General features: G+C 41.8%; 1 protein-coding gene across 1 annotated transcript in view; it reads right to left on the reverse strand.

Annotated features, from left to right (window-relative positions):
* syn3 (synapsin III) overlaps positions 1–18,965 on the reverse strand; it is a 133,704-nt gene extending 114,739 nt beyond the window's left edge. Inside the window, exons 1-2 of the mRNA XM_078282174.1 lie at positions 18,883–18,965; positions 4,924–5,414 (exon numbers count right to left, since the gene is read on the reverse strand). Coding sequence (XP_078138300.1) covers positions 4,924–5,354 — 431 coding nt within the window. The 5' untranslated portion in view covers positions 5,355–5,414; positions 18,883–18,965. The remainder of the gene's footprint in view (positions 1–4,923; positions 5,415–18,882) is intronic.
* Positions 18,966–20,777: the final 1,812 nt, after the last annotated feature.

The following is a 20,777-nucleotide window of genomic DNA, read 5'->3' on the forward strand; positions in this document are numbered from 1 at the left end:
CTGTCTCAACATGCAAACAACTACAGCTTTCTTCTCACATATTGTGATATTTGTCATTGTGAAGAATAATCTTCATCCATAGAGTTTTTTTTATAGTTATCTTTATAGTTATTGTTGCTCTAGATGTGAATGGGCCTTAAGTGTTCGTTGCTGTGGTGTTTCTGCACTGAGACTCTACTGCAGCTGATAAGATGATGTGTGGTTTTTTTATTTTACATAGAAATCTTGTCTAGTGCAGCTTTCAATACATTTCCATATGAGACAGATCTGAAGCCTTATTTCATCTTGGATTATTCCCTGCTGTGCACAGAGCATCTGAACCTGTAACACTGCAGGTCTCAGACTCTACTGACAGCAGAGGAAGACTCTACTGAAACCTGCAGAGGAAGACTCTACTGAAACCTGCAGAGGAAGACTCTACTGACAGCAGAGGAAGACTCTACTGAAACCTGCAGAGGAAGACTCTACTGAAACCTGCAGAGGAAGACTCTACTGAAACCTGCAGAGGAAGACTCTACTGAAACCTGCAGAGGAAGACTCTACTGAAACCTGCAGAGGAAGACTCTACTGACAGCAGAAGAAGACTCTACTGACAGCAGAAGAAGACTCTACTGACAGCAGAAGAAGACTCTACTGACAGCAGAGGAAGACTCTACTGACAGCAGAGGAAGACTCTACTGAAACCTGCAGAGGAAGACTCTACTGAAACCTGCAGAGGAAGACTCTACTGAAACCTGCAGAGGAAGACTCTACTGACAGCAGAGGAAGACTCTACTGAAACCTGCAGAGGAAGACTCTACTGAAACCTGCAGAGGAAGACTCTACTGAAACCTGCAGAGGAAGACTCTACTGACAGCAGAGGAAGACTCTACTGACAGCAGAGGAAGACTCTACTGAAACCTGCAGAGGAAGACTCTACTGAAACCTGCAGAGGAAGACTCTACTGAAACCTGCAGAGGAAGACTCTACTGACAGCAGAGGAAGACTCTACTGAAACCTGCAGAGGAAGACTCTACTGACAGCAGAGGAAGACTCTACTGAAACCTGCAGAGGAAGACTCTACTGAAACCTGCAGAGGAAGACTCTACTGACAGCAGAGGAAGACTCTACTGACAGCAGAGGAAGACTCTACTGACAGCAGAGGAAGACTCTACTGAAACCTGCAGAGGAAGACTCTACTGAAACCTGCAGAGGAAGACTCTACTGAAACCTGCAGAGGAAGACTCTACTGAAACCTGCAGAGGAAGACTCTACTGAAACCTGTAGAGGAAGACTCTACCGAAACCTGCAGAGGAAGACTCTACTGACAGCAGAGGAAGACTCTACTGAAACCTGCAGAGGAAGACTCTACCGAAACCTGCAGAGGAAGACTCTACCGAAACCTGCAGAGGAAGACTCTACTGACAGCAGAGGAAGACTCTACTGAAACCTGCAGAGGAAGACTCTACTGACAGCAGAGGAAGACTCTACTGAAACCTGCAGAGGAAGACTCTACTGAAACCTGCAGAGGAAGACTCTACTGACAGCAGAGGAAGACTCTACTGAAACCTGCAGAGGAAGACTCTACTGAAACCTGCAGAGGAAGACTCTACTGACAGCAGAGGAAGACTCTACTGAAACCTGCAGAGGAAGACTCTACTGACAGCAGAGGAAGACTCTACTGAAACCTGCAGAGGAAGACTCTACTGAAACCTGCAGAGGAAGACTCTACTGACAGCAGAGGAAGACTCTACTGAAACCTGCAGAGGAAGACTCTACTGAAACCTGCAGAGGAAGACTCTACTGAAACCTGCAGAGGAAGACTCTACTGAAACCTGCAGAGGAAGACTCTACTGACAGCAGAGGAAGACTCTACTGAAACCTGCAGAGGAAGACTCTACTGAAACCTGCAGAGGAAGACTCTACTGACAGCAGAGGAAGACTCTACTGAAACCTGCAGAGGAAGACTCTACTGAAACCTGCAGAGGAAGACTCTACTGAAACCTGCAGAGGAAGACTCTACTGACAGCAGAGGAAGACTCTACTGAAACCTGCAGAGGAAGACTCTACTGAAACCTGCAGAGGAAGACTCTACTGAAACCTGCAGAGGAAGACTCTACTGAAACCTGCAGAGGAAGACTCTACTGACAGCAGAGGAAGACTCTACTGATACCTGCAGAGGAAGACTCTACTGACAGCAGAGGAAGACTCTACTGAAACCTGCAGAGGAAGACTCTAGTGAAACCTGCAGAGGAAGACTCTACTGAAACCTGCAGAGGAAGACTCTACTGATACCTGCAGAGGAAGACTCTACTGACAGCAGAGGAAGACTCTACTGAAACCTGCAGAGGAAGACTCTACTGAAACCTGCAGAGGGATCAGAGATCTCACAGCACCATCTGCTGAGCAGAACACAGAAGCTCCACAACAGACTGGAGCTTTCTGTCTGGAGCTTCAGCTGAACCACAGCGCCACTCAGTGGCCAACAATGGAATGGACTGTAAAATTAAATTAAATTAAATTAAATTAAATTAAATTAAATTAAATTAAATTAAATTAAATTAAATTAAATTAAATTAAATTAAATTAAATCAAATCAAATTAAATCAAATTAAATCAAATTAAAAAAATAAAATAACATAAAATAAAATAAAAAAATAAAATAAATAGAATAAAATAAAATAAAATACAGTAAAACACAATGAAATGAAATGAAATTAAAGGAAAAATAAGAAAAATCAATTGATGGGCAAAATGAAATGCATACATTTATTTTTCGCATCTTTATGATCGGTGGTCACTTAGACTTGAGATTAACCTTAATCACATTTTTTAGTTTTTGGAACAGAAGCAGCTTCACTTCAGCTCCGTCTGTTCTGATCTGGACTCTGCTGTCAGGAAGATTTTTCTTCAGTAACAACAGAAAAAAGATTTCAGGTGAATTATTCCTGCAATCTTTCTTTCTTGTTAGTATAGCTTACACATAAATGGTTAATTGTTATTTTTACTGCTATTATTGTCGTTGTTATTACTATTTTATATATTTTATATATTCCTGTTTAACTTGATTTCTAATGAAATTTGAATTTTATTTTACTATGTTACTGTAAGGTGATAAATGTTTCCACCAAAAGGCTCATGTCATGTCATTTGATTTTGAAGGCCGATAACATTATTTCTGTATATTTTGCATCGAAACTAAACATGTGTCAAAGCAGCTATTATTCTTCCTTTATATAACAATCAGAGGTGTGACCAAGTCAGTCTCAAGTCTTGAGGCACAAGTCTCAAGTCAAGTCCCAAGTCTAAATGTAGATGTCAAAGTCCAAGTCAAGTCCAAGTCATTAATGTCAAGTCTCAAGTCTAAATGTAGAACAGCAAGTCAAGTCAGAACAAATCAAGAGTCCAGTATCAATTTAATATCTTAAAGAAAACTAAATATCTAGGACTTTTCAATGCAATATGGTTTTAATAGGATAAAAACTTGGTAAGAGCATCATGAGTTTGATTTCTAGAATCAGTTTCAACTTCAATAAATTCAATCATTCCATACAAATTCAGAAAACAGAATTTAAATTCAGTCGTCCGCTGGAACAAATCTCATCACTTTCAATCTAAGTCATTTACACAAACACAAGATCTCAAGTCAAGACTTTAGAAACCTTTTCAAGTCATCAAAGTACAAGTCAGAGTCAAGTCCCAAGTCACCAGAACCCAAGTCAAGTCGAGTCTCAGCAGGGTTTTCAGAAAACGGAGCGCAATCTATCAGCTGGAGGCTTTAATTCAGCGATCAGTTTCAGACCTGCGGAGCCCGGGCTGCAGATATCTGAGTCAGACTGTGGTTTACTTCAGCTGATGCTACATAATGATGCCCGCTAATTCTGCAGATAAATCCCGAGCGGCTGGAAAAGGCTAATGATGAGTTCAGCGAGGACGATTTACCAGAAAATGGCAGCGGGAGACACTGGAGTAACGATTCAAATTAAACGGAAGGGTGGATTATTGATTTACGGAGACAAACACGATCTACTGGTGATTTTTCATTGATGGATTGAAGGCATGCAGAGCCTCCGTACGGCTATCCAGCCGTACGGAGGCTCTGCATGCCTTCAATCCATCAATAAAAAATCAATTTCCCAACTGTGTGCAGCAGAAAGACACCAGCAGATGAACTGATTTCAGCCTCTAACCTGCATCATGTACGTGGGATTACTTGAAAGATGAACCTCTCTTCCATTAAAGCTCATTTAATATTTCTGTCATCACTGGAAGAAGAGACTTCCCTCTTGTTGCCATGGCAATTTTTTAATCACACAAATCCAAGTAGGTTCTTGATTGACACCTTCGCTGTGATTTTGCACAAAACTCCCACAATCTTGCTAATATGCAAATGAGTTTTGATGACGTCACACAACGGACAGGACATGCGCTGCGTTCCGGAGACGTCAGAAAGTCGGATATTTCCCCGCTTCCTCTCGGGAAAAGGAGCCAAAGATCAGCAGCGTGTTCAGCAAGCATGCAGTGGGAAGTGGGACTTTTACGTTTTATTGACCCCGCCCCCAACATCAAGCTCCTCCCACCCCCCACCCCCCACCCCCCCCATCCCCCATCCCTACAACCACATGAGATCTCATGAAAAGTCAAGAAATGAGCGCAAAGTCTGAAATGTAGATTTACCTGCTGTGGACACTAATTATGTGAAGTTTATGTTCCTCCACCACAAATTGAATTCTGTGACAAAAACACGGACTGGACACGGCATTTTCAGCTAAAGCTTGGCTAGCAATTAAGTTTAGGCAACTAAAACAACTTGGTTAAGGTTTTGGAATATCGGTTAAATAAGAAAATGTAAACTTCACTCACAGTAGAAATTTCCTTCCTACAGGTGTTAACAAGTCGTGTTTATTTCATGTATTTGTGTGAGATCAACACTTCTCCACTCACCAGTCTGTGTGCTGGTCATCGATGACCAGCAGGATCTTGGGTTTGCGTACGACGGGTTTGGACGGCTGCGTGGTTCCCGCCGAAGCTCCGTCCGCCGCCGCCGCCGCCGCCTTGGCCTGAGCGGCGGCGGCGACGCTCTGGGCCATCTGAGCGCTCTTCACCACGCTGGAGAAGGAGCTGAGGAAGCTCCCCGGGGCCGAGGGCGGGGCGGAGGCGGGGGCGGGGGCGGAGGCGGGGGCCGAGGCCGAGGACGGCGCCGAGGCCTGGCTCTGTCCCGGCAGGCTCGGGGGCTGCCGCCGCTCCGTGGCCGGCGAGGCGGGGGAGGAGGTGGACGAGCCGGGGGGCGTCGGCCTCTGCAGATCCATCATGTAGCCGTTGGGGAGGTTGGCCACGAAGCTGCTGTCTGACAGGCGCCGGCGAAGGTAGTTCATGGTGACGGGCTGGTGGGTCGGTCAGGCCAGAGGAGACGAGGGGGAAAAGATCCTGAAGTCCTGCACAGAAACACAGACAGGAAGGGAATGAGGCTCCGCTCACACTGCAGGACTTCATGATCAGTTCTGAACTCCTGCTCATACGGTATCTGATCTAACCTAATCTATAACCCATATCCAATACCAATATGAACTGACAGTGATGCTGAAAACACACATGCGCTGAGCGACAATAACACAACACATCCGATTTGTTTCAACACATTTCGGATACAGTATGAACATTTGAGTTTTGACTGAACTGAGGCGTCGCCCCAAACACCAATCAAGTCGTCTATTTGCGTCTCGTCGTCCTCCATGCTAACGCCGCTCAGACAAGCTGCCAAGGTGCCGCAATTATGATAATTGTCTCAGGTGAATGAGATTCGCTTGTTGTCATGGCAACGCTGAGAAATACAGGTTTGAGCGCTCAGATACAAGCCGCATGTAGGTCGCATGCCTGATTTTATAGCACCATGTGTGCAGATGGGAACTGAAAAAAATGCAGCATTTTCCTGTTCACATTAGATTAGAAAACAGCAGATCTGAGTCACATGTGAGGGAAGAAAAATCTGAATTGGGAAACTTTCAGCTGCAGTGTGAACGGAGCCAAAGATGCCAAACAAATATTTAATGTGTCATCCTGGAAAATGGAGCACTAAGGTAGTTTCATAACAGCAATGAATCTTCTAAATCTGATTTGCATAAGCATCTTAAATTATCCGGGCAGCGCTGGATTGAATCCGATGGAAAATAAATATAATTCAGTGACACAGCAGCGCCGATGCAAATTTAGAGCACCGATTCACAGCTCATTTCATTACAGAGCAGAAACAGTCTGCCAGGAGAAAGGAAACGGTTATGTAACACATGGAGCCCAGTGTGGCAGAGCAGACACGTTCAAACAGATTAGCCATCGGCCCGCGGCGAGGCAAGCACACGAGCAGAGGGGATGAACGAGGAGAAGGAGCCTTAAACCTGATTAAAATTAGGCCGCTCGCTTAGTAAATGGAGTTGGAATGAGATAAAAGTGCTTCTTCACTGAGGCGGAGCGTCCCAGGCGGGCGCCGCCTGTGTTCGCGGCAGTGTTTTGGTAGTTAAAGGCGGAGGAGGGTGTAATGAGGAAGAGACACGGGGCAGATCGCCGTGTGGACGGCCTAATGGAGTCAGACGCTCACAGGAAGACTTCATGCACAACAGCTGCAGCACCCGAGTACAGATCCAGGGTCAGTCTGAGGCTGAGCCTGACCTCTGACCTCCCTGGGCGGCATAATGTTATTATTATTACTGGAATTATTACTGTAATAATAATAATAATAGTAGTAGTAGTAATAGTATTTATGAATATATTACAATAAATAATATTGTAATAATATTGTTATAATTTGTATTAATTATGTTAATATAAGTCTTATATTTTGCAATAATTACAATACATTTTATTATGTTATTATTGATAGTTGTTGTATTGTTGTTGTTGTATAGTAGTATTTTATTATTCTATTATTTTATTATTCTAGTAAGTGTAGTAGTAAGTAGTAAGTCAGAAACAGGCTGATCTGAGCTTCTGTTACTTCTCTTTGAATAAGCTTCATGAATATAAGCGGGCCGGCTGGAGGAGAGACAAACCGGCTGGAGGAGAGACAAACCGGCAGGAGGAGAGACAAACCGGCTGGAGGAGAGACAAACCGGCTGGAGGAGAGACAAACCGGCTGGAGGAGAGACAAACCGGCTGGGGGAGAGACAAACCGGCTGGAGGAGAGACAAACCGGCAGGGGGAGAGACAAACCGGCTGGAGGAGAGACAAACCGGCTGGAGGAGAGACAAACCGGCTGGGGGAGAGACAAACCGGCTGGGGGAGAGACAAACCGGCCGGGGGAGAGACAAACCGGCCGGAGGAGAGACAAACCGGCCGGAGGAGAGACAAACCGGTTTAGCGAGGCCCGGTCAGTCTCCCATCGAGCTGACAGACAGGACGGGACAGGGCAGCAGGGCTTCTGCCTCTGACTGCATTGATTTTTTTTCTTTTTGCAATCCTCTTCTGAATCCCAAAGGGGAAATTCTCTGTCCTGCCCTCACCCTCCACAGGGAGGTCAGAGGTCAGAGGTCAGCTGCAGAACAGCAGCCCTGCATGGAGCTGGTAGGGATTCAGTGTTTTGCTCAAAGGCACGTCAGCAGGGCGGATGCTTGCTGTCACAGGGGATTAAACCCAGGAGGTGTAATGTGTGCTCTAGCGGCCATATTGGAGGTCCACAGCCCTTGGCAACAGCTGACTCTGTTTCTAAAATAACAACTCAGTCTCAACAGTATGGAATTGACATGACTTCTGTGATGTTATTGATTGGGAACGATCAATTCATCACCAATACATTTGTCAGATCCTGTGTTTAGATAATGTCAGCTCGTAAACTAGCTAACCATATTAGCTGTTAAGCTAACCATCAATTGATGTCTTGAACACACCACAGCAGCTGCATGTTAACAGCTCTTGAACGTCTGTGTTTCTAAACTTTCAACTTGGCCGTCTCAACAGAATAAACATGGTTAATGTTTGTGCTGCTTAACTGAACTGATCATTTCAATTTTGTGTTTAGATTATGCTATCTTAAATGCTAATTGGCTAACCATCACTGTCTTGTTGTTAACGCATCTGATTAGCACACTAGCTAACGTATCTAGTAGCAGCTAGCGTTAGCATGTTCACATTAACATCAGTGTGTTTGCCGGCTAGTTAGCTAGCTAACAGTTTGTTCAGGTTAACTGAGCTGACTCTTCTCAAGCTACAACTCAGAGTGTTTTGGAGTAGAGACTAGGGCTAAAGACAAGACAGTTTACTGTGTCACAGTAACCAAATCCACCTTATCACACTATTCACTTTTACTGAGAACGTTACTGAATGGATCTACAGCCACACCACAACAAGCTGACTCAGCTGCTCTCTGCTTCTAGCTGCTTGTTAGAGATTTAGACTTTCTTTGCTCACAGCTCAGTTTTGGACCTCCATGATGGAGCCAGACGGGTTGCTGGGAGATTTGTGATGCAACTGCAAAGCCGCTAAGGAAACACAGTGTATCATCACGAGCTGAGGACTGAGTGTGTCACACTGTGGGGAATCAAAGCAGCAGGATTCATTCTTCATCTCATAAAAGGAAGCAGCGCAGACACGCAGGAGGACCTGAACTCGGCTCATGGCAAAGGAATAATTATACCACATGCACAACAGTGTTTGCCATTGTCAAAATGTAAATTTATACATACAGCGCCACACTTTATAGAGGAAACCGCAAGATCATAATACTATATGTCAATTACAGAGAAGAGAGATTAAAATGCCAAAAAAAACAGACAGAATAAAGAACAGCAACACAATCACGGCCTCTGATTGCCAGCTAAGCCGTCTTTGTAACGCCTTGATCCCACTGGACCCAGATAAGGAGCCGGTCGGGGAACCATCTGCACTAAAGACGTAGAAAATCACTATCTTTACACCGCTGGCACATTCTCCACTTTCTCTCCGTCCTATAAGCTGCTTTCCCCTCTCTGCCCCCCCGTACACATCTGAAGCTATTAAACCCTTAAAAGCCGGCCTCTTGTTCCTCTTTTCAAGACGGCAAAGACAGTTTGAACACGCCCACGCGCTGGAAGAGAGCCACACAAACCCTGGCCTCTGTCACTGCCGACCTGACGAGAGAGAGAGAGAGACACAGAGAGACACAGAGAGAGAGAGAGAGAAAGATAATACAAATAGAGAGATGAGTGCCTGAATGAAGTCTAAGCAGTCAAAGCAGGAAACAGCCCACACACACACACACACAGATGGAAATATTCCTCCGCACACAGGAAGGCTTCAGACCCTCCTCATATTAATGTATTTAAAGCTGCATTAGACAAGATATTTATCTGAAAGTACGTCCGTCTTATCAGCCTCAATCTCAAAGCGGGGCTGCAGCAGAGCAGAGCGTCCCATCTCCTCTAATTGAGACGTCGGAGATTCGTCTGTCCAAATTAAATTCTGGTGTTGTATGCTTTCTGCTCTGCCCACAAGTGATAAATCGAAATCCAAAGTGTCTCCTAAACAGCAGTGAGTGCGTTCTGGACTCAATCTGGACTCACCAAAGTCCGATCTTTTCCTCTCTCGTCTCTTTTTTCTTCCCCTTAAACTCAAACTGTAGCTGTGAGCATCATTAGGAACAGAGAGAGCACGAGTTCAAATTAGTGTTGCATCATTCTGGTGACTTTGCGACAGTCTGACAGCAAACTGCAAGCTATCTAATTAGTTTTAGCTAGCTAACCTCAAGTAACAAAGGGGAAAACGTTGAAAAATAAACATGGAAGAGAAAGAGGAAGAGGAGTCCGTTCTGAACCGGAGGATGTGGTTACATGAAGTCCAACTATTTTAAATGTCCCATATTCTCCACTGTCCAGAGTTTTATTTTGTGTCTTTCTGTCCATTCAAAGCTGTGTGTGTGGTGTCATGAACCAAAAACACTCTCAATCCATTTCTCCACGTTCATTTTCCAGCATCTCTCTGAGCCTTACCAAGAACAGGCCGTTTCTGTCGCCGTGTCTTTAAGGCTCATTAATATTAACGACCCCTCTGTTCCGATTGGCTAACCGTTTCGAGAGTGAAACGTGAGACGCCGCAGCCCGGCGGCTACAGGTAGGGAAAACTCTCCGGTAATAAACGATGACGACCGCTCGACCGCTTTGAAAAAAACACTTTGTTAGTCTATTATTTCTTACAGAAATGATAATGAGCGAACCTTTGTGACGCCACAAAGTTACGGAAGTCCAAACGGCTCGTTTAGAGGCTCGCTTTTCTAATATGGATTGTGTGGATTTAGTTTTGATACTTTCACCATGTTTAGATACACATCCAACTCCTTTATCATCACAGAGGAGAGGGAGTCCTGCTTTACATGATGTGGACCTTTAATGTTCTTCTTCAGTATCACTGAGTTCTATGTTCTATGAATGAATGACTGAATGAATGAATGACTGAATGACTGAGTGAATGAATGAATGACTGAATGAATGAATGACTGAATGAATGACTGAATGAATGAATGAGTGAATGAATGACTGAATGAATAAGTGAATGAATGACTGAATGAATGAATGACTGAATGAATGAATGAGTGAATGAATGACTGAATAACTGAATGAATGAGTGAATGAATGAGTGAATGAATGAGTGAATGAATGAATGAGTGAATGAATGACTGAATAACTGAATGAATGAATGACTGAATGACTGAATGAATGAATGAGTGAATGAATGACTGAATAACTGAATAACTGAATGAATGAATGACTGAATGAATGAATAACTGAATGAATGAATGACTGAATGAATGAATGACTGAATGAATGAATGAATACAGTCACAGTATTTGTTTCAGTGATCTCTCCCTAACATCAGAACTGAGACAAAAAGACAAAATTAGACAAAAGTGTCTTCATGTCTTCTGCTCCTCATGGAACCGACTGAAATAAAAACTTCCAGCTGAAAGATCTTCTCTCCTGTTGAGTTTAAACAGTTAACGGAGGATGTAACGAGAACGTTTTGTCAACATTTAAATCAGTTTGGCCCGTGAGCCTGCTGGTTTGATACAGGCAGTTTCCTACTGAAGCTGTTATACACAACATTTAACTTTCTCTTCTTTGTGACTTTGACTGTAGTTTGCTTTTGTACAACTTTGAAAGTTGTTTGTCTGCAGGGGAATACTTTTCCTCTGCAGTCCCTGGTTAGATATCGTAAACGGCTTCCTAAAATTCAAAGCAAATATTACAAACACAACCAGAGGAAAACACTAAGGCAGATACATGTGACCGCATGTAGCTGACTGCACGATTATGACTAAAATGATCAGGATAATTATTTCCCTAAGTGTTGTGATCACAGTTATGAATCACAGTTATAAGTCTTGCTGATTTGAGGAACTAAATTATTTTAATTGCATTTTATTTTAATCTCATATCAAAATCTGGACTATTTTCTGCTACAGATGACAATCTGGGTGAAATAAAATGTTTCAATAGTTCCAATATATAATAATAATAATCATACATTTTACAATTATTAACTGTGGAAACTAAAATCGCTGGGACACACATTAGGATGAAATGAAATCATGCTCACCACAATTCACATTACAGCAGATTATCATCATGCACTTTGACAGAAAATGTCTCTGATGTTTTGCCACAGCTTCTGAAGGTAGGATACTTGTAAACACTAGGCATATAAAAACATATTACATACAATGCAAATAAAACTCATGGAAGGAAAACCACCAATAGAAACAAAAATCAATTCTACTTTGAGAAAAGCATTAATTTGTGGGGTTTTTCCCCTTAAAAGTCCCGATCCTCATTACTTACATTGGTTTCATAATACTTCTTAACACCATTTACTATGATGTTTACTATGAAATGATCTTATAAAGTAGGGATGGGTGATATGGACATTTTGTTAAATTATCTATAAACCATATAGGTACAGCTGAAAAAACAGAAAAAACAGTAGACAAAATTGTGAATATGATTGTATAAGTTGCTGAAACTGAAATAAAACTAAGTTAAAAAAAAACAACATACAAAATCACGTTAAATAATTAAAGTGATGTTCATCACATTGAACTGCATGTTAATATAAAGTATGATAAAACTCATAAAATAATAAAATTCTCTTTTTTAATAAAATAAACCTATATAATAAATAACATTACCAAATTTATTTTAGATCTCATTTTGTGAGAGATTTGAATTAGTATTTGCCTTTTATCATTAATTTAGACAGCAGAATTGTGCATCAGGATAATTCAGTATCATTATTTCATCCCAATATGATTCTATTGAAAGACAATAAATTATATAATAATAATATTAAATTATTGCCCCGCCATATTATAAAGATTAATGTCAGTCTGCAAAGGTGGTGAACTGACTTTAGATCTGTTTAGCCTCCACTAGCTTCCTGCTTACTGCAGTGCAGGCTCTAGGGAAAACACTCAACACACACACACACACACACACACACACACACAGTCATTGTCCGATAGTAGTGAATCATAATGAGCTTAATAGGAGCGCTGGAGGAGTGTGTCTCCCTGGTGAGCGCTCTGTCGCCACAAGCAGCCGAACACGCTCTTTATTATTCATGACAGTGGAAGCTGGAGGTTCAGAGTCACCATGCAGAGAGAGAGAGAGAGAGAGAGAGAGAGAGAGAGAGAGAGAGAGAGAGAGAGAGAGGGACGGCACAACGGAGAGAGCTGGGGAAGGAGAGAGGAGATGCCGGGACGGGAGACGGCTTTTAACCTGCCCTGCGGCATTCTGGGAGATTAAAAATAAACCTGTGGGAGTCGCTGCCTGAGTTTCATAATATCTGTTACTCACAGTCCACAACACTCCTGATGCTGTCTGGCAGGCTGGAGCTTCAGTTTTACAGACAGTTCTCACAGGCAGAAATGATCTCATTGGCTGAGTTAAACTTAAAAGGGTGGAGCTAAAAAAAAAACAAATTAGAGTGCAAATTAGCTAACTGGCACTCTTAAATGGCAAAGAAAGAACTAATTACTTCTTTTTTCATTCCTTCATGATGTTGAAGGTCAGCAGCTAGCTAACTAGCTTACCTAGATAACTTTAGATTACTAGATTACTGCCTTTAGATGGAGAATTACTTTACAAAAAACATTACTGAACAAGATACAAATGGATGATTGGAGTTTTTTTTAGTTCTACAAACATTTCTCTGAGGCAGAAACAATCTCATTGGTTGAGTTAAACCTCAGTGGGCGGAGCCAAAGAACCACAGTTTTTCAGAAGGCAAATCAGCTAATTGGCAAACTTGAATGGCAAAGAAGTAACTCTGATAAAAATATAAATAAAAATAGAAATGCTAATGACTTTTTTCATTCCTTCCTGATGTTGAAGGTCAGCAGCTAGCTAACTAGCTTACCTAGCTAGCTATAGGCTAGTATGGTAGTTTGAACTTGAAGGCCAGCTAGCTAACTAGCTTACCTAGCTAGCTATAGGCTAGTATGGTAGTTTGAACTTGAAGGTCAGCTAGCTAACTAGCTAACCTAGATAACTTAGTATGATAGATTGTATTTTTTCAGTTAGCAGCAGAGCGCTAGGCTTCATAATATTAGCTTCCTCCTCTCTTACCTCTTGTCTTTTTCACTGAGCTTCAGTCTGATGTTACTTAGCCAGAAAAACTGTGGTTCTTTGGCTCCGCCCACTGAGCTTTAACTCAACCAATCAGATTATTTCTGCCTCAGAGATAATGTTTGTAGAACTAAAACTTCAATCTGCTACTGGCTAGTTTATTGTCATTATTTTACCTTCATTGTTGACTGACTGTGATCTTATTTTTATTAGAAAATATACAAGCCTACATGATTTGTTATGATGGACATTTTTTTTGCAGTGTATTGTTTCTGTATAGTCCATCCTATTGATTATCATTATCATCTTGCACTACTCATGTCTGCATATCTCTTCGTACATAACGCCTCTTTAACCTCACGAGCGACAGCATGTCCAAACGTCCCATGATGTCATACTTATTTCCATCTTGTTCAGTATTAATATCTCATGTTGTTCCTTTGCACTGCTGGACTCACAGCTGCAACACACTGCATGAACGCACAGACTGACACAATGTTTTTTCTTATATATATACACGTATAAATAAAGAGTTATATGTGTAGTCTGCTGTGTATTGCGTGCCATGCACTGTTCCCTGCTCCTGTTATCCACTGTTATCTACTTCTGCAGCCTGCTGTTGTTCTGTCCTGTTCCTGTCTGCTGTACTTGGGAAATGAAGCGACTGAGACTCTGACATCAGTAACAGTGAATAATTAGTGTGAAGCAACAGCTGAGCTGCAGTCGCCCGGCAGCCTGTTCTTCAGCAGCTCGACTCGGTGAAACGGCGCTCTCGCTTTTCAAAGCGTCGTGAGTCATCGCCGTGCGTCTCGCGCTCCGCCACGTCCTTAATGTTGCTGCTAACAGCTACTGAATATCTGCCAGAGAGCCTTCCTCTAACACACTGTCACCAGAGAGTCCAACCATTAATACGCTCGTTACCAAGGCCGAGTCTGCAATTAATTAATCAATTATGGATCCACATCGAGTGCCATTGTAGCCTAAACAACCATGATGTTACCTGGCATAAAGTGATATACAGCATGAGGTGCCTGAGTGCAGATTACTGTATTATCTGTTGCATTCAGTAATATGATCTGTACTAGGATTCGACCGATACAGGTTTTTGAAGGCTTTTTAAGGTTTTTTTGTACTGAAACAGCTGATATTTTGTGCTGATATTCAGTATCTTAAAATGAAATATTTCTGGGACGACTTCATGTCTGAATCTGCCTCTCAAACTAAAACTAAAATCAAAATGTGCTCAGCAGGTTGGTGATGAACAGGACAAAATGTTCTTAGATGGGTTTGATTCTGACAATTTTGTTTTTAACAAACTGACAACTCTTTTTCAGACTGAATACTGTATATTTTCAATGATGAAACTCAGGTATTGTTTAGTTTTTTTGTCTGGAAGACAAGAAAACAAAATGCCATTTTCCAAAACGGCATACGTCCCTTTTGAAAAATAAATACCTGAAGCTGGGATTCGACCAGTATAGGTTTCACTGATGCTGATATTTCTGTACTGAACCTGCTGATAGCTGTTATTTTGTGCTGATATTCACTATCTTTAATTTGATCCATTCTCATGCCAAAAAAAAAAACAGTATTCAGTGTTTCTCCCCAGAGTTTTCTTCTCATCAGGGTGGAAAAGCCTCTGAAACATTCAGAGCATCATGGGACACTAAAACTCTCCAAAAAACATGACTGAACAACTAAACAAATAAATAAAATATGCAAAGAAAATCAAATGTTGTTAAATTTCCAGCCTGTTTTTCCGTATCTGCGGTCAGATCTGAGGTGGACGACACTGACTGGACGATATCTGATATTTAATAAAAGGTCAATATCAGCCTCCAGGAGGAATAACAAAGTCATCCTTGAACTTTGACCCTTGATGAATGCGTTGAGTTGATTTGCTGAGGAGCAGCGACAGAACTGTCTGCAGACGGACCCGGTCACCGCGGGGTCACCGCCGAGCGCCGCACGCCTTTCATCCAGAGAGACGCCATGCAGCGACCTCAGACCGCTGCAGACGCCACATTAGCATCCTGCCATCACAGCCACACACACACACACACACACACACACACACGCAGCATGCAGAGAGCTGTGGAGGTGGTGGAGCAGCAGGTAGAGGCCGACCTTCACTCTGCCTATACTGACATGTTGGACTGTTACAGAGAAAACATGGCGAGGTTCATTCAAAACAACACGCCTCCAAATGTCTTAGCTCTACAAACATTATCTCAGAGGCAGAAATAATCTGATTGGTTGAGTTAAACCTCAGTGGGCGGAGCCAAAGAACCACAGTTTTTCTGGCTAAGTAACATCAGACTGAAGCTCAGTGAAAAAGACAAGAGGTAAGAGAGGAGGAAGCTAATATTATGAAGCCTAGCGCTCTGCTGCTAACTGAAAAAATACAATCTATCATACGAAGTTATCTAGGTTAGCTAGTTAGCTAGCTGACCTTCAAGTTCAAACTAGCCATACTAGCCTATAGCTAGCTAGGTAAGCTAGTTAGCTAGCTGCTGACCTTCAACTTCAGGAAGGAATGAAAAAAGTCATTAGCATTTCTATTTTTATTTATATTTTTATCAGAGTTACTTCTTTGCCATTCAAGTTTGCCAATTAGCTGATTTGCCTTCTGAAAAACTGTGGTTCTTTGGCTCCGCCCACTGAGGTTTAACTCAACCAATGAGATTGTTTCTGCCTCAGAGAAATGTTTGTAGAACTAAAAAAAAACCTCCAATCATCCATTTGTATCTTGTTCAGTAATGTTTTTTGTAAAGTAATTCTCCATCTAAAGGCAGTAACGTCTCCCAGAGTTTCTCCTCCACTGAACAGGTGTGATGTCACTCTGCCTTAAAGAGCTGCTGACACTAAAATGATCTCATCAGTCTGGTTTCAGTGGAGAGTTTTAGTGTCCCATGATGCTCTGAGTGTTTCAGAGGCTTTTCACCCTGATGACAAGAAAACTCTGAGGGGGAAACTCTGAATACTTGTTTTTGCCATGAAAACGGTCAAATTTAAAGACACTGAATATCAGCTATCGGCCTTCAGAAGCCCATCCTGGTCCAACTATCTGCCGTATCATTTATCCCATTCATATTCGCTTTTGGCTGCGACTAACTGGTTGTGGATGAATCATTTTAATTTGAACAGCAGTAGTTGGAGTCGGCTCAGTTCAGCTGCTCATTGATTCACACAGAGAAGAAGAAGAAGAGGAAGAAGCAGCTTCATTCAGACCAAACCGGCCTCCGCTCTACAGTCATCAATATGTATCACAATACGGCTCACGTATGCAAAATCAATCAAATGAATGTTCATCCCATTGAACTGAATGGTAAGGTTCGGTGTGATGTCAAACAAAACTGAGATTTTCAACTAATATTCCTACCAAACCTCATTTTGTCTGAGATTTTAAATAAAATTTGCTTGTTATCATTTTATACAGCAGAACTGTATGTCATGATATCCCAAAATCACCATTTCATCACCATATGATTCCACTGAAAGACGATAAACGATAATATTGAATTATCGCCCAGCTCTACTTCTTCATCAGTCTCCTCCCTTCACTTCAAAGAGTCAAAACAGGATCCGATTTTTGTTTTTTCTCCATTTTGATTGGAGTCTCGGTGTTGAGTAGAAATGAAGCGGTGGATGGAGGGAAAGGTCAGCGTTGTTGTGTCCGCTCGACACGAACCCGTTTATCATTTCACCAGAATATAAAAAACCAGAATAATAAACATAATGGAGTATTTACAGCGAGCCCTTCATGCTGAGGAGCATCTGTTTGGAGACAAAGCAGATAACTGGTTATGGAGGAACGCTTCTGCCTGCCTCCTGATTGCCTGATTAATATTTCATGGTGTTTATTTGGCAGCGTGGCGTCGTTATTATCAATGTCCAGATAACAGGAGCCGAGCCGCCGCGCTGTGGAGGTGAAAACAGGCTCGAACCGGCCGGGGAGAGACCGGAGGAAGTTCCAGCCGGGATCAGAGTGACATCATCACACTTTTGCAAAATGACAAAGTATATTTGCCAGTAAAGCCCGGCATATCAATTAGTGCTGAAACGATTAGTCGATTAATGGATTAGTCAATCCACAGAAGATTGATCGGTTATAATTTCGATAATCAGTTCATTGTTTTAGTCGTTTATCAGTAAAAACACCAAACATTTCCTGGTTGCAGCTTCACAAACACTAAGATTTGTTGCTTTTCTCTGTTTCATCTCATTATTAAATTAATCCTTTGTGTTTTTTGGCTGCTTTTTTTTGTCATTATTTCTGACATTTTATAGACTAAATGATTAATAGATGAATCGGAAAAATAACCGATACTGAAAATAATCGTTAGCTGCAGCCCTAATTTCAACTGATGGATTTTCCAACCTGAACTGTTCTTAATTGACAATTGCACTTAATTGCCACATCCCTAATGAAAAAGACCGATAGTGATCTTATACATTTATCACAGCAAACCTGTAAGTCCCTCCAGCAGTACCACAGTGACTCCACAGCAGAGGAAAACACCATTAACTACCATGGAGTCACTATAAACTCACTATCGACTACAGACAGTCTGAAGCCCCAGCAGGAAGATTATAGAGATGTGATCGACTATTATACTCCAACAGGCAGCGCTGCACCTTGTGATGGGCCTCAGTAGTCATTTTAATATTAATAACATGCCCATTTTCATTCAGTATAGGCGATGACAGCTTCTTTCTGGGCTGCAGTGGTAAATAAACAGCTGGGTAACCTATAACCATCATCATAAGGCGAATAATAACCGATATAAACACAGAAAAGCATGAATTTATGTTGTGATTTTCTCTCTGCATCAGTTTGATGCTCTGTGTTAGGATGCATGCAGTGGATTCATGATATAAAGATTCATATCAGCCTTAAAAGAGAGGTGAGCTGTATTCTGGAGGCTGAAAAAGGGGGATAAACTGATCACAGACCTGTAATGGAACCCCCCCCGCACCCCCCCACTTCCCCCCAATGAAATGAATGGCAGCCTGCAGCAGAGCCATGGCTGAGGGAATCCCACACTGTACATCACCACGCCATCCAGTCAGTCAAATAAAAAAAACCATCCCGCACAGCAGACAGTCTGCAGCAGCAGGTCACGCTGCGCTTTTTGCAATAAAACCCCTCTGATCTGCAGGGAAAAAAACACAACCTGAAACGTTGTGATTCATTTTCTGAGCAGCTGATCGCCCCGAAACCAAATACACCGCGACACGAAACACACGCGCGCGCATAAATGCTGTTTGGATACAGAAATAACCGTGGGAATATTTGCGCAAATTACGCACGATTTACCTGAGCGGCTGTCAGTGTCAGATGGCTCTTCCTCTTCTTCTTCTTCTTCTTCTTCTGCTTCTTCTTCTTCTTCTTCTTCTTCTGCGCTCCGGTCCACGGTCCTCCTCAGCCTCCCAGTCAAGTCTCTCTCTCTCTCTCGCTCTCTCTCTCTCTCTCTGTCTCCCTCTCTCTCTCTCTCTCTCTCTCTCTCTCTCTCTCTCTCTCTCTCTCTCTCTCCCCAGGCCACAATGCATGCCGGGAACGTGAGGGGTGTAATCTAACGCATTCATTACCGCAGTCAGCGCAGGAAGCTGATTGGAGAGAATCAGCGAAGAAACCGATACGGGATGAGATGTGAAGGATTCATTTCTCTCTCTCTCTCTCTCTCTCTCTCTCTCTCTCTCTCTCTCTCTCACACACACACACACACACACAATTATAAATGTATTGTGAATTTTAGAATAACAAAGAGTCGAATTTCAAAATCTGAAATATAATTAGATATATAAAAACAAAATCAGATATTATTACTAAAAGCACACACACACACACACACACACACACTAGGTTTGACTGATATGGGTTTTTGCAGGGTGATACTGATCGATGCCGATAGATATCAGCTATTATCAGCCGATATTATTCAAGGTTTTCTCCTCCTCTTCTTCTCCTCTTTCTCCTCCTCTTCTTCTTCTCTTTTATCCATTCTTGTCAGCCTTTTCCTCCCCTGACTGATCTTCCGGTCAAAAACACATTTCTCTAAAAGTTGTCATCTCCCATTAACAATAATAAAAAAGTAACTAAATTAGTAAATAAATGAATACATAAAATATATATTTATTATTGTTATTATTATCAGATTTTTATAGCACTGTTTAATATGTGATGATTTGATTTTTATATTAATTATATACACCATTATTATAATATTTTTGTAATTATTTTTTTCATTCTCTTCTCATATTTTATATCTCAATTTTTATATTATCTTATTTTTTTATTAGATATGATTACATCTCTGATATACAGATCTGATCTTTTATATTGATTAGATGTCTATTTGATTACATATCAGAATGTTTAGATAATAAAATAAAAAGAACAAGAAGAAAAAGAGGAAAAAGAATAGATAATGATGATGATGATGATGATGATGATGTTAAAATGCAGAGTCACATTTCTGTCATCAGATTATGAATCGTCACTCTTCCTCTGGGATCAGATCATTAGAAAACTGAACCATAATCACAAAACCGGATTATGAAAGCTTTTAATTAATTCATGAATTAACGTACAAATCCTCAGATTGTGTTTGTGCTAATGACAGTTTAATGAGCGGCTCCGGCCCTCAGGAGGGAAACAGTTAATCCCAGATTTAAAGCTAGACTCTGCACAAAAAATGGTTAAATATAGACAAATACATGAATCCTAGTTTAAATCAATTCATGTAGGTCTATTATTAGCTGCTTTTTTTTTTGGTTTGATTGGTTGAACCTTCCCTTTGGTTCTTCGATGGCGTCAGCGTGTTTCTCTGATGTCATCGGAGCCATTTATTGTCCCTCCTCTGTGATCCGGTCCTGCTGCGACTCACAAAATGTAAAAACGGGAAAGAAAAACAACCAAAATACAGACTGCAGATGCACAAAAATTGGGAAAAATTACCATAAACCAGTGAGTCCATGTTGGAGCTGATTGTTCTCCTCTATCTCACTCCAGTAGTATTGTTAGTTCTAGTGTTTCTCCACATTAAGACTACATTTCCCATCAGCCCCGTTGCTTCCCGCCCCCCCCTCCCCCTCCCTGAAGAGGATCAACATGTTGGAAGTGATTTCTCCATCTTCCTTTCCCTCCTTCCACCATCTGCTGCCAGAAACTCTTTCAGCTTTAGCTCCGTTTGCTCTGGAAGAACAGAACCT

The sequence above is a fragment of the Centroberyx gerrardi genome, chromosome 24 (assembly GCF_048128805.1).
Source record: "Centroberyx gerrardi isolate f3 chromosome 24, fCenGer3.hap1.cur.20231027, whole genome shotgun sequence".
Lineage (NCBI taxonomy): Eukaryota > Metazoa > Chordata > Actinopteri > Beryciformes > Berycidae > Centroberyx > Centroberyx gerrardi.